Source organism: Podarcis filfolensis (assembly GCF_964270895.1).
Source record: "Podarcis filfolensis genome assembly, chromosome: 6".
Classification (NCBI taxonomy): Eukaryota; Metazoa; Chordata; class Lepidosauria; order Squamata; family Lacertidae; genus Podarcis; species Podarcis filfolensis.
In genome coordinates, this window is record NC_139609.1 from 55,928,274 (window position 1) to 55,942,367 (window position 14,094).

At 45.1% G+C, this 14,094-nt stretch overlaps 1 protein-coding gene across 2 annotated transcripts in view; it reads left to right on the forward strand.

The window, feature by feature from the left end:
* The window catches only part of DEF6 (DEF6 guanine nucleotide exchange factor), a 45,773-nt gene that overhangs the window by 13,792 nt on the left and 17,887 nt on the right, over nucleotides 1–14,094 (forward strand). The window contains exons 1-3 of one of the 2 annotated variants that reach the window (XM_083618022.1): nucleotides 2,422–2,485; nucleotides 4,046–4,068; nucleotides 8,324–8,464. In XM_083618022.1, the coding sequence (XP_083474148.1) occupies nucleotides 2,437–2,485; nucleotides 4,046–4,068; nucleotides 8,324–8,464 (213 nt within the window). In that variant the 5' untranslated portion in view covers nucleotides 2,422–2,436. Of the gene's footprint in view, nucleotides 1–2,421; nucleotides 2,486–4,045; nucleotides 4,069–8,323; nucleotides 8,465–14,094 lie in introns of those variants that run through there. The other variant, XM_083618023.1, reaches the window with a different exon arrangement.

Below are 14,094 nucleotides of genomic sequence, written 5' to 3' on the forward strand. Positions count from 1 at the left end.
CGTTTTATAAGCAAATTGGAATGTATGTAGTATGTAGGTGTCACCCTGGTCTCTCATGTTAAGCTGGTCCTGTATATTCCCAGGTTCATATGCCCTCTCTTGTTGCCATGACTGAATTCAGCCCCAATCTGAAGCACACACAGAACATGTCTGGGTTGCAATTCGCTGAGCATATTCCTGTACCTACCTGTAAGAGCAGGAACCTCAGGGCCCAGTCAAGGATTTGGAGGGGATCTTTTATGTTCTTAGACAGGGCATGTGAATGGAAAAACAGTGAAAGAGGAATGCACATTTGGATGTGTCTAATTACTGAGCCGGGCCAGTAATCAACAAGTCTCCTACCCAGGAGGCACTGGACTCACACAGCTGCTGCTATGAATTAGAGCAAAGAACGCTGTGCGCTCCAGCCCATCAAGTGATCTCATACAGAGGAGACGTTGTCACAACCCAGATTACAACTCTGTGTCTGGGGTTGGGAATGCCAGAAGAGGCAGGGGAAAGTATGCGTACATGTTTAGCAGCCAGCACATCACTCAGCCTTGGAATCGGCCCATGCACATCCCTCTGGAGGCACCTGGCCTAGCCATGCAGGCTTGGACACTGGCTGAACTGTTGACTCACATAAAAGCAGGAGTGTCAGTGTGTGGGAGCAGAAGGAAGTGTATTGCTAGGTGTGAAAGCAGCCAAAAATAGGCCAAAGAGGGGAAAACCTTCCTGATCATTCAAAGTCAACGTAAGAAGGCACGTTGTCAGTAGCTGATCCTTTGCTAACTCCAGCCTAGTGCTGTAGCCATGGTATGTGTGTCCATCCCTGTCTCTTTCTCTCTTTGCTAGCCTCTGTGACTCACTCAGAGATATTTTGGACCTCTGCCCTGAATTTCCAGCTTTCATTTACTAAAGTTTGTGTCTGCCTTAGGTGGCCGCAAGAGGCCACTGATTTTAGCAATGATGGGGGGGGCTGTGAAATTGTGCCTGGATAGATGGCACCCCAAACCCTGGTTGGAATGCAAATTGCCCCTCTCACTGATTATCAAATGGATTATCTGAGCGGGATTAATCCTTCATCGATTTAATCTCCACAGATAATAACTGAGGCAGGGTAGCTGCATGCCTTTGTACATATCTCCATGTTTGTGCGCATGTATGTATGAGAGAGTGTGAAATGGCCACATGCACCACTAGCATGTGGGGTCTAGTTAAGAGTGAATGTGGCTGTCAGGCCAAAAAACATTAGCCACCCTTGCTATAGCTTTTTAAATTTTATTCACAGACTGATAAGGGGAAATGTTCAGACATGTAGGCACATTTAGCCTCCCCCACACCTTCCCTGATGGGCTTGTACTGTGCTTTCAAGTTCCTGTGGTGGGCAGGAATCTCAGGGGCCCACAGCATTAGACATTATTGAGAAGAAGGCCCTAAATGTGTAGAGCTATATGTCCTCCAAGTGACTGTGATCCCTGATCAGCAAAGTCTCCCAACCAATGGAGGAGCCATGTACATACAGTGTCCTGACAGCAAGCAGAGTCTACAGATATCAGCAGGTAGCTTAGCCATGCAGGTGGCAGGTAGGGTCAGATGAGTGTTTCAGGACCCTGGGTAGCTTCAAGCAAATAGCTTGCTCCCCTTCCCAGGCTCTAAAGGACCCCTGACAGTTAAGTCCCATCACGAATGACTCTGGGGTTCTGATGCTCATCTCGCTTTACTGGCTGAGGGAGCCGCCGTTTGTCCGCAGACAGTTTTTCCAGGTCATGTGGCTAGCATGACCAAGCCGCTTCTGGCGAAACCAGAGCAGTGCACGGAAACACCATTTACCTTCCCACCGGAGCGGTACCTATTTATCTACTTGCACTTTTACGTGTTTTCGAACTGCTAGGTTGGCAGGAACTGGGACCGAGCAACGGGAGCTCACCCCATCATAGGGATTCGAACCGCCGACCTTCCGATCGGCAAGCCCTAGGCTCAGTGGTTTAAACCACAGCTTCACCCAGGCTCTACCCCTTCTTGAAGTGGAGAGTCTCAGCGCTCATCCACATGTTTCTGGACACAGACCAAAAAACTACAGACGAAGAACTGAGTGGAGTGCAGGGGGCCTGTGCAGGAAGCCTTAAATACCTTGGGAAGCCTATGTGCTCCATCAGGCCCACCCTCAAAGGGAGCCATGCCTCCAAGCCTGTGTGCTATTGACCAATCTGCAGGCAGGTTTGGATCCACTTCCTGGCTGGTGAGGTGAGCGTTAAGCCTCCTTGCTGGCCAGGCAGCCTGCAGCACCACAGAACCAGATAAAGCTGGCTTACCTTCTGCCCTGCACTTTCTAGGCCCTGGTGTTATCAGCAACTGAGGCCCTTCTTCATGTGCCTCTTCCATGTGAGAGGTCTAGAGGGTGGCAACAGGAGAATGGGCCTTTTCTGTGTTGCCCCCCCCCCCCCCGTTTGTGGAATGCTCTCCCCAGAGAGGCTCGCCTGGCGTCTTCATTATATATCTTTAGGTGCCAGGTGAAAACTTTTCAACATTCTATGGCTTTTAAAATGTGTTTGTGGGAGGGGGTTTGTTGCTTGGTTTCTGTTTTTGTTTTATTGTGTGTTTTGTATTCTCATTTTGTATTTTTCTGTTGTGAACTGCCCTGTGATGAAGGGTGGTATGCAAATTTAATAAACAATAACAATAATAAGGGTGAGGCAGTGGGTTGGCTGCATGCTGTGATGGAAAAGTTAGTTTTTGCTGGGCAGGTTGGTTCACCAAGTGTTTTCTTTTCCATTTTCCCTGCCAGCAAACTGTTAATGAAAGGCAGCTTCTGATTGGCCAGGGTTCCAGGAGGGAGAGTTGAAAAGGAGAGACAGTTTTTAGGTTGGGAGGTAGGGAGTGAGAGTTGGTTCTGGGTAGAAACATCCACTCTGAGGAATATATCAAAAGCTAGAGAAGGGAGTCTCTGAGCTTAGTGTGAAGGATAGTTTGTGGTGTCCTGTAAGAGTAATAGGCCAGGAATTAACTGGGAGGCTGAGGCTGAGCCAGGAGAAGTAGAAGCTGTGAAAATACAATCTACTTAGGACTCATTCCAGTCAGGAGGGGAAAGATTCTTCTACATTGAGAAGACTCCCAAACCAGTTAAGAGGGGTGTGGTGATCCCTTGGGTCTGTTACTTGGAGTACCTCAGGAGTAGGGTTGTCAAAGGGGTGTGTAACTGACGGGAAGTACCACCTTGTTTAAGAAACAAAGTATTAAGCGGCAACAGTTGTGCAACAACTGAGAAAGAGCAGAAGTGAAATAACATTAGAATCTGTAGTATCCTTTGTTTTACCCACTTTGTGTCATAAACTTCCAATGTTTAATAAAATCTTTCTTGTTTATTTGATCAAATCCTGCCTAAGACGACAAATTATTAAATTTTCCCTCACGCAAGTCCTCCACATGATAATCTGGGGTAGTTTGTAGGAATTCGGGTAATTGGTGTTCTGTGAGGTGGGTGCGCTATATTTAAGTGAGGGCGGGCCCAACGGCACCAGGGGGGGAAATGCTGTCACGCCATCGCACATGCAAGCTCTGCACTGCCTGAAATGGCAGCATGGGGCATGCGTGTGCCTGCTGCCTCTCCTTCAGCCACCCTATGGCTGAGGGGGAGGCAATGGGCAGACTCCTTGGAGGATCTGCGCAGCGTGTCCTGCCCTGGCTCACCCCACCCTGCTGGTGGCTTGCCCCACCCTCGGGTGCAGGGCACACACCGCCCCAGGTGCCCAGGCAGCTGGCTACACCGCTGCTTAGTTCCCCAAATTATGCACAGCCAACGGGGCATGGCCAATAGCAACAAGCCCACACTGCCCCTTCACACATTAACCAAATGGAATGCCTCTTCTATCTCTACGAAGAAGTCCTTGATTGCCCCCACTCCTTGATTGCCCCCACTCCGGCCTCTGTTTTCTGTAGGCCATTGTTTGAATTTGCATGAACATATTTAGCAGCAGAAATGCTGAGTCATCGAACCACAGTTGTACGATTTGGCTGATGCTAAAGTCTTTATTTCATATCTTTTATTTGTTGCTTGCATTTTAAGAGTGGATGAAGAAACTAGATTTGGTAAGTTCCAGTACTTTGTCTCCTTTTTGCACTTTCAAAAGGGCATGCTAGTTTGGTGCTGTAGAAAGGTAGCAGATAGTTAAATTTGTTGTTTTTAAGATTTGTTTGCTGAGAGGGGAAAGGACATGTGCTTGTAGGATTTTTATTTATTTATTTTGCCTTAGGTGCCAAAATAACTTGGTTGATCTTGGGTGCAATGCATCTTGACAATTTTTGCAGGTGGTGGTGCAGGGAGAGAGGCCCATTTGCTGCCCTATCTCAGACAGCAACATTCATAGAGAATTATTACCCATCTGGCTAGGTTTCCCCAATATAAAAATATAAAAACATAGTAAAACATCAAACATTAAAAACTTCACGATACACGGCTGCCTTCAGATAATGCTATGACTACTGATCATGGTGGCTATATATGATGTGATCTGTCTCTGAATAGCAGTTGCTAGGGAGCAACAGTGGTGAAAGAATATTGCCCTTGTGTTTTGCTTGTGGTCTTTCCGTAGGTGTCTGCAGTGGAGGCTAGTTCATTAAGGTGAATGGTTCACTTCCCCACTCACTTCAGTCCACTCACAGCCAATCTTCACTTGCTGACCTCCTTAATTACAACTAGTCCAGAGGTGGCACTGCCTGTCACAGCCCTCCTTCTTAGACTCTAATTTTGCCCTTGTAGAACTCAGCAGAAAGGAGGATGGGGACAAACCTAGAATTAGCTGGCTCTGCCTGTCATTGCCCCTGCCTCTACCTGTTGTTGGATCTTTCACCCCTCCAGGCCCAATGGGCCCCAGCCACTAATAGGTACCTGATTGACCACTGTGGGGAAACAGGATGCCAAGCAACACCTTCACTTTGATCTTACCATAGGTACTTAGGCGCCAGCTCTGAACCTACAGAGCACAGTTTCGCCTAAGTCACATGCGATAGGGAGAAAAGTTTATGGGACTTTGCTTAAGCATTAGCTCATATGGTATGAGAGTGTCCTTGAGCTTGTTCACAAGCTTTTTCAACAACAGCGATTGGCTCGGTTAAATAGCAGCCCATTAAACCTTTACAGTAAATAAATGCAGTTAATGGTTGTGCTGTAGGTGATTTGCAAATGTAATTTTTAATGCGTTTTCTTCTAAGCTGCCTTGAGGGAGAATATGATTAGAGTAGTAGATCAACTTTAAAATTAATTAGTGAAATAGGTTAAATAATTTAGGGTTTAAAGCAAGATTAACCACTGTCCACAGGGCATTTTAGAGTACACAGGGAAAGGCTACTTGAAGTGGCCAGACAGCAGCTCACTCAAACCTACCTCTTAGAGATGAATGTTAAGGAAAGTAGATAGGATGTGCCCTCTAACAGTTTCCACTTAAGATAGTTAAGAGAGTATAGCATGAATGGACTGTAATTCTAATTTAAGCCCTTAAACCCATAAATTTCCACTCACCCTTGTGGCCAATAGCACCTTTGGGGGAGGGTATGATAATGGATGGAGGCTGCGGCATCCTTCGTCTGCACTGTGGCCCTAATCCGAACCCCCCCCCCTCCTCCCACAGCTGCTTTTTGAGAAAGAAGCTCCAAATATGGAGCTCCCATGTCACATCTAGTTTGGTACTGCAGACAGGTTTTGGCAGAGCCCAACATAACTGCAGAGGTGATACTTACTCATCTTCTCACCTTTCTCTAGAGGACTTGATTTTCTGTCTCCTACTCTCCCCCCCCCTTGCTTTCAGACTTTTCTCATGACTGGGATGTTTGGGGTTATGCATGGACCTAGAAAGCTAAAATTTGGTTGTCAGGAAGGGGAGTACCCTCTCAGTTCCAGAAGTGGCTAAAGTAGCCTCTCAGAGAAGTGGCTAACTTAACCTGTTGTGGCAAAACCAGAGTATCTACAAATGCAATATAAAACATAGCTAACATAATCTGAAAGTAGTAAAACTAGTCAGCCAGTTAACTTTCCAGGGGTTGCTGGTTGCTGCCTATGGAAATATCTAACTATATCATACTCAGAGAAGACTGAAATTAAAGGAGAAATTTCAGCGGGTTTCTTGAAGCCTAACCATGTCTACTCAGAAGTTGGTCCCATTGAATTCAGTGGGGCTTACTCCTAAGTAAGTGAGGTTAAGATTTCAGCCTTTGAGTGATACAATGCAGGGGAAAGGCCATACCTCAAATTACATCCTCAGCATCTCCACCTAGGGCTGGGAGAGACTCCCTGTCCCTGAAAACCTGGAGACCTGCAACTGGTCTGTAGACATACTGAGATGGACCACTTAGTCAGGCTCAGTGTAAAGCCGTTTCCTGTCTTCCTGAAGTCACACGCTCCCAGTTCCTTCTGTTTATATTGTTTATGCTTTTACTTTGTTTATATTTGATGTTTTATTATTTTTAATTTGTGTGTTATCTGCTTTATAAATAAACTCAAAGAAAAGCAGAACATAGACATCACTGTTGCTACTATTCCCCTCTGCCAACACGATGGCCTTGATCCAATTTGGGATCTTTCTGCTGTTGCTTTTTAAGTAAAGAAAATGACTGTTGGGAGATCCTTTCACATATATCTGGCTAGGCTCTCAGGCAGACACTGCAGCAGATAGCAGCCGTTTTTCTGGCAATAATGAGCCTCTTCCGGCTAACTAAGCTTTATTCACCTTGGCAGCCTGGTCTTTTGGAATTACCCAATGTGCCTTTTATGTAAACTTTCCCCAGTCTCCCCACCCCCACCCCACCCCCATGCCCAAGTCACCTATGGCAAGCAGTTTGCCCATCTGGAGTGCAGCCAGGACATCTGTTCTACAACAGCACGTATATCAATTCCAGAAGTGGTACACACTCAGACAAAGGAGAGAATTTTACATTGTTCAGAGATTATTTACCCTCCAATAGCTGAGCACTCAATACCAAACACCATTATGCTGGGTTGAATGTGAAAGATGAATAGGGTGAGTTTCAGATGATGCCAGCTAATCACAGCTTGGTTTTGAGGGAGGGAGCAGTTGCCTTCTATTTTTTGGTTATGGGGATGGAAAATCAGGGATGAGACATTCAATGCAGGACAAGGTCCCCTTCTCCTCTTAATATTTGCACTGAAGGGATTTTCTCAGCAGGCAGTTTCTCTTTCATTATAGTGCTGCTGTAGGGTTGCCAACTTCCCCACCCCTTTGCCCCTTGCAGAGCTCCTATGCACAAACAGCTGGATGAGAGCTGAAACTTAACAGCTGAAGCTTTTTCCAACACGAAGCTACTAGCGATGGATGGTACAATTCTGAGCTGTTGAATCTCTGCCTGTCATGTAGCTATTAAAGGCACATGAGACCTATGGGGGCAGGGGGTGGGGTGGGGAGCTGGCAATCCAATACAGCAAAGGTAGAAGAAGCTGCCCTTCCTAGTAATCTCCTTTCCACAAAAATTTAAGGCACACAGCCACACCCCCTTTTGAATCTAATAATCATATGGACAGAAGTGCCTGGCGTGCTCTGGTCCATGGGGTCACGAAGAGTCGGACACAACTAAACGACTAAACAACAACAACAACAACCATATGGAAAAGTGTCCTAGGCACACTTCCTTGACAGTAAGTTTTATTGACAGCATGTGGGATTTTCTTCCAAGCAATGCATTTATTATTTGGGTGAAAGTTTGATTGGGTTAATAAATCCCTACATCCACCATTTATTTGCAGAATAGTTTCCTTCTTTCTATTTGAGGGTAATTTCAGGGTGTGAGTCAGAAGTGTATTCTGGGATGCCTTTAAACTTTAAAGTGTTGGATATTATTTTATAGGAACATAGGAAATTGCCTTACACCAAGTTTCTAGGTTTTCAGACAAGAGTCTTTTTCCAGTTCTACCTGAAGATGCTGGGGATTGAATCCGCAGAGCATCTTGGCTATGGTGCTGCTCACCCCCACTTTTCATCCTATTGCTTAGCAGCTAAATAGTTTAATCCTTGAAGTGTCACATATCAAATGGGAAGACATTGCCCTAAGCCAGACTGTTTTATTTTTTAAATTATCATGGGAGCATAGTTTTGGCTGCCAAGGTCCCACACTGCCAAGGTCCCATGTCTTTGGCTTAAACATGAGCAAATGCAGACACATGACATGGGGCATCAGTAGAGGTGTGTGGGTGAGGGAGGCTGAACCCTTCCCCACTCCATTCCCTACTTGTTATGTCAATAAGGCAGATGTGAGAATAAAAAAATATGTCTGCCCTCATTGTGTCTAATTTGGTTCTGTCTTGTCCTGATGGCCTGTCTTTCCTCTACTCTCTCAGGTGCTCTCTCACAACCTGTACACCGTGCTGTGCATCCCTCATGATCCTGTGGCACTGGAGGAACACTTCAAGGATGATGACGATGGGCCAGTATCAAGTCAAGGGTACATGCCATATCTCAACAAATACATCCTGGACAAGGTAAGCCCATTTCCCCTTGGATCTGTTTGAAGCTCCTTCTGCTTAGATCAGGAATGGAGAACCTAGGGCCCTACAAGTGTCTAGGCGGGAAAGGAACAGTTTTCTTAGTTTCCAGCAGGAGCAACTGTGCACACTGATGATTGGCTGGTGATTTGAGATATAACAGGAAGAACCATAGCTGTCAACATATCCTTTTTTTAAAGGAAATTCCCTTATTCCGAATAGGATTCCTCGCAAGAAAAGCGAAAAGTTGACAGCTATGGGAAGAACATAGGAAGCTGTTTTATACCGAGTGGGGCCATTAGTCCATCTAGCTCTATACTGTCTACACGGACTGGCAGCAGCTCTCCAAAGTCTCAGGCAGGAGTCTTTCCTAACCCTATTTGGAGATGCTGGCGATTGACTTTGGAAACCTTCTTTCTGCTAAGCAGATGGTCTATCATTCAGCTGCAGCTGTGCCTTGTCCACTTCCCACCCCATCCCCAGAGCAGTTTTTCAATTTAAAATCTCCCACTGACTTAGTTTGGCTTTTTTTTTTAAAATGTAACTAAGACACCGAACAATTGTTTAAGTGATCAACTTACTAGGAGCACTCCTCTGAGTGGGGGGAAGAATGGGTAGAGGGGCAAAAAGGAAGAGGCAGCCCACATTTTACGTGAAAGCTGTGTATGACGTATGAGGCACAAAGGAGGAAGGAAGCAGAAGTGGGATGTCAGCCCTTCCAAGTGTGGTCAGATTTGTGCTACTTGGAGGATTTTCAGTTAATCATAGTTTCTTGAGTACTTCCCAGGCTTTCAAGGAAAGAAGCTGTTAATCCTGATTTTCATATTCATGACCACTTTATATAGAGGGACTGTGAAGCAGTATTAAAGCCCCTTGCATGGAATACTTGGCTTTGGTGGGTTCAGAGCATTTCAGTGTGAATGGAATCCTACTTAAGGTTGAGAAAACGGGACAGCAAACAGGAGCAGGTTTGCTGCTTCTCTTCTTCTCCCCACAACCCACCATCAAGCCCTGGGGAATGTGCAAATCTGTGTCAATGAGATTCAAATGAATTTTAAAAGTCTGCTGGCAAAAACCCCACTCTCCATCTTAAAGATCTGTTTGGATGCTTGTTAGGAAGAGAAGATTTTAAAATAAGAAACTGGATTCCTAAAGCCTGATTTTTCTCTCTGGTTCTCTGTATTTCAAAGGCATCTTTGTTCCTTGAAGGGGAATGTTATGAGCTGTCCTCTCCAGGCTTAGACACACACACACAGAGAGAGAGAGAGAGAGAGAGAGAGAGAGAGAGAGAGAGAGAGGAGAGAAGAGAGAGAGAGAGAGAGATCCATGGCAGCTTCATAGGCTTGTTCCTGCCATGTGGCAAGTTGAGCTTTTTGGATAAGGAGGTGGAGTCCGAGGGTGGCAGAACAAGCAAGGGCCTGCTGCCTCTCCACTTCTGTTGCCCACTACTTTCCCACTGCAGCTGCCAACAGCCACTCTGCACAAACACACACCAATCCTGCCAGCCATAGAGCAACTTGAAGCCTAGACACACCATGAGCCATTTTGCTATGGTGGCAAAAACTGTTCAAAAGTTTCACTGTTAGACTGCAACCCAAGGGGTGGGGGGAACCTGTGGCCTTCCAGGCCTCGTTGGACTACAACTCCCATCATCCCTGACCAACAGCTCTGTTGGCTGCAGGTGATGGGAGTTGGAGTTTAACAAAAGCTAGAAGGCCACCAGTTTCCCATTCCTGCTTTAAACAGTATTTGCCATCACAACAAAGTGGTGGCAGCATTCAGCACTCTGAAGGCTCCCTGTCGGTTTTTCTGGTCCCCCTAATGCCTGATTTTCTGATGAAGGACATTAGCATCCTTCCTCAATTGTGCTACACCATGATGACTGGTTGTGGGAGAGGGGGGCAGGTAGGAAGAAGAGGAGGAGGAGCGGCAAGCATGTGAACCCCTTTGTTATATACAACCCTTGAGCACAAAACTCTTCCTTGTAAGGCAAGGTTGTAGCCTTCCAGTTGCTAGACTCCACCTCTCATCAGGGGAGATGGGAGTTGTGGTCCAGCAACATCTGCAGGGGCCCATGTTCTACATTCCTGCTGTAAGGGATTTCAGGAGTGCTCAAATTACAGGGGCCCAGCGCCCTTGCCTTTTGGGATGACATACTTAAGTTGCAGTGCAAAGCACACCTAGGAGGGAATACACCCCATTGAGTAGAATTGAGGAAGCCAGTTTAGGATTCCACTGTTGTTTATTGTTTTTAGAAGGCTTTGAGAGCCATGCTTTGGTGTAGTCCTGGGGTGGAGTTTGTGAATGTCATTAGGGGTCCACTCCCTTCCTCCCTCCCCCCCCCCCATTCCACATTATTGAGTAGGTCTGACTTGCACTGCAACCACAAGCCCAACAGAATAATCTTGCCTCAAGGTGGGAATGCAGTCTGAGAATACTCTTTCTGTTAATTTGGATATCTCCTCCAATTAGCAGGAAACGGTGCTACCTTCTCCAGTGACTCACCACCCAGCAGCAGCCGTACAGGGAGCAAACGAAACAGCTCAAGTGTGAAATGATTAAGGAAACAAACTCATGCATATAGAGAACGTGCTGTTTTGAAATAAATGATCTGATTGTCATGTCTCTCTCTATCAGTTGTGAAGACATGCTGTTTTGAGTCAAGCACGGGTTGGGGGGCGGATTTGCCCTCAGGAAAGCCCTTTTACCCTAGTGTAAAGAGGCACAAATATGCCTACAGAAGATCCAGGTGGTTTGCATTGGCTTCATATCTATGGATTGTAGTCAATGCTGGTCCTACTCAGAGTAGACCCATTGAAACTAATGAACCTAAGTCCATTATCTTTAGAGGGTCTACTGTGAGTAGGACTAGCATTGAAAACACCCCTATGTGTTACTTATGTTTTTATTGGCATACCAGATCTTGACACACAATCAGGTTTTGTTTCAGAATGAATAAGTTTCTCATTTCCAACTATCACACACTCCAGTCTTTGCCAATGCACTCCCAAAATTCTGTGAAATTAAAATTCCAAGGCTTGTAGGTCAGGTTAATGTATATGAATTTGCTAAACACACTCAAACTAGCTCCATTAATTATGAGTAGATGGGTGGGGTATAAATAATAAAATAATAAATTATTATTAGTAGTAATAGTAGTAGTAGTATTAGAGAATTCTGGATTTTCATGATGAATTACTTAGGCTTTGTTTTTCATTTTCAACAATGATAAATGGTACAATTTATCTTTCTGGACCCCTGTAATCTGGGCACTTCTGAATTCCCTTATAACCAAGTACACAAAACACACTCAGAACATATTCCTAACCTGTATCATCTTGTATGTGGATGCTTTTCTCTGCATCTTCTGGATTTTGATGCACTGGCACGATCAGGACACATCAACAGAGTGCTGATTCACTTTACCCTGTGCGTCCTGTTTTCTGTAATCTACATGGTCTGGAGGTTTCAGTCCTGATTTGCCCCCCAGAGCTAGCAGGTGGTGCTTTCTGCGTAGTTAAGACTTTTGCTTAGTGGCATATTTGTGACCTGAGGCAAAAAGGTAGCTACTTTTGCCAGGGAATTTTCTGATAATGCACAAGTGTTCCAACTTGGAAACCTCGACAGCTTTTACGTGGATGTAGCCTTAAGACTCTCCCAAATAACAGGCACACTTTGCAGGACTTTAAGATACCAGAAAGGCCTAGTTGGCAATGCTAGGCTTCAGGCTTTAAAACTTAAGGTTTAAATTCAGAGAGAATTTAGACTCTTTTATTTGCAGAACATGGTTTACGTGTCAGCTGTGCATTATGCAGGGAGCTCTGGACTCTTTCGTGCTTTGGATAAAGCACAAGATTGAGTCATGGGGCATGTGCTGAATTCCTGGCTGGCTGCCACTCGCTGCCCACTCCAAATGATCTGAATGCCAATTTATATGCAGGCAACCCCAGCTACAAATCACAAGGATGATCATAGCTGTTTCATTATCCTTTTGGTCCCCATTAGCTAGTGCCAGAACTGGCACATCTGCCTAGTGTTATCTTGGCATGGTAACCTTTTGCCGGATGAAAACTGTGAAACAGTAGTTTAGAGACTAGCTATGGAAGATGGCCAGATAACTAACACACACACACACACACACACACACACACACACACACACACACTCCTGTTTAAAGAGCCAGGGAACAATTGTGTATCACTTCCCTTACTGCATAGTACTTTTTGAAGCTTGATGCAATTGCTCAGGGGAAGCAAATGGAGTGCTGGTGGCTAATAGACTGGGCTATGAATCGGTATTTCCCCAGTTCAAACGTCATCTCTGCCATGAATTCGCTAAGTGGCCTTGGGCAAGCCTCAATCTCTCAGCCTCAATCTCTCCCAACCACCTTTCTCCTCTGCCATATGGGAGATTATAATATTGATGATTCACAAGCCACTGGTTGGCTACTGTGAGAACAGGATGCTCGCTGAGAGGGTCACTGTCCTGATCCAGCAGGCTCTTTTTGTGTCCTCACGCTATCTTAGTCATGGTTCCCTTGAACTTGGGGGAATTGTTGCATTTGTTCATCTGAGCTATGACTAGTATCTAAAATTCTTATGAGTAGGTGAAATAGTATGTTGTGATTGAAAATTAACAGAAATGCAGAAGTGTTTTTCAAAAAAAAAAAAAGAGAACAATGACAAAAGTTAAAAGACTAATTCATCTGTATTATTTGAGTCAATTTACTTGGATGGTTTCTTGTAAATGTGTGGTTTATTCTCCCCATCTGGCTCTAAAAGCCTCTTTTATTCCTGGGGTGGGTTTTTTGGGGTGGGGTGGGGGAAAGAGGTGGTGGCTGGATTTTCCAAGTAGTTCTCCACTGTGGCTGGTGCTGGGAGCCACACTACCAGAGGAGGAATATTATTATTAAGGTTCATTTGGACACATCTGCCAGTGCAGTGTTATAGGTTAGGAGAGAGTGTTCAGAAAACAGATGAACTCTTTTCTGAATACTCAGCAAGAAAGTTTGTAAATGCCAATACCCCAGCTAAGCAAAAATGAGTTCATCCATTGCTAGTCAGTTAGAGTAACCAGATGCAAAAGGATATTGGACTCTCTTATCACCAACAGTTGTGCAGATAAGGACATTGCAGAAGAAGCAGCTTTTCTCATCTCTTTATGAGAGGAAAATTGCTGGGTCCCTCCCTGACTAATGTTTTATGGCAAGTGTGTTTTGCAACAAGTTACTGACACAATAATAGTGAACGGGAGTGGTGAATTTATTCTGTTTTATTAGCTGTGTTTATGATGCTTCCCCAGTACTACCGCATTATTGCTGTCCTGGGGTGCTATAGCAAAACAGGAACAGAAATAAACCAGAACATTCATGGTATAAAAAGTTATGGGGTTTTAGCAGGGTGTTACATGAGATGCACTGATTGGAAATGGAGCAGTGTGACACCCCAAAACCTATGTAGGTGAAAACTGTGATGAAAGCAGGACTGCCTCAATATCATCACAAGCATCACAAACATGAATGCCTAAGAGAAAGGGCACCTGGAGGGTTCCTAAGCCCAGTGTCTAAATGGTATGTCCCTTAGAAAGAGCTGAAACAAGGTGCTTTGAGATAATAACTGGCTACCATC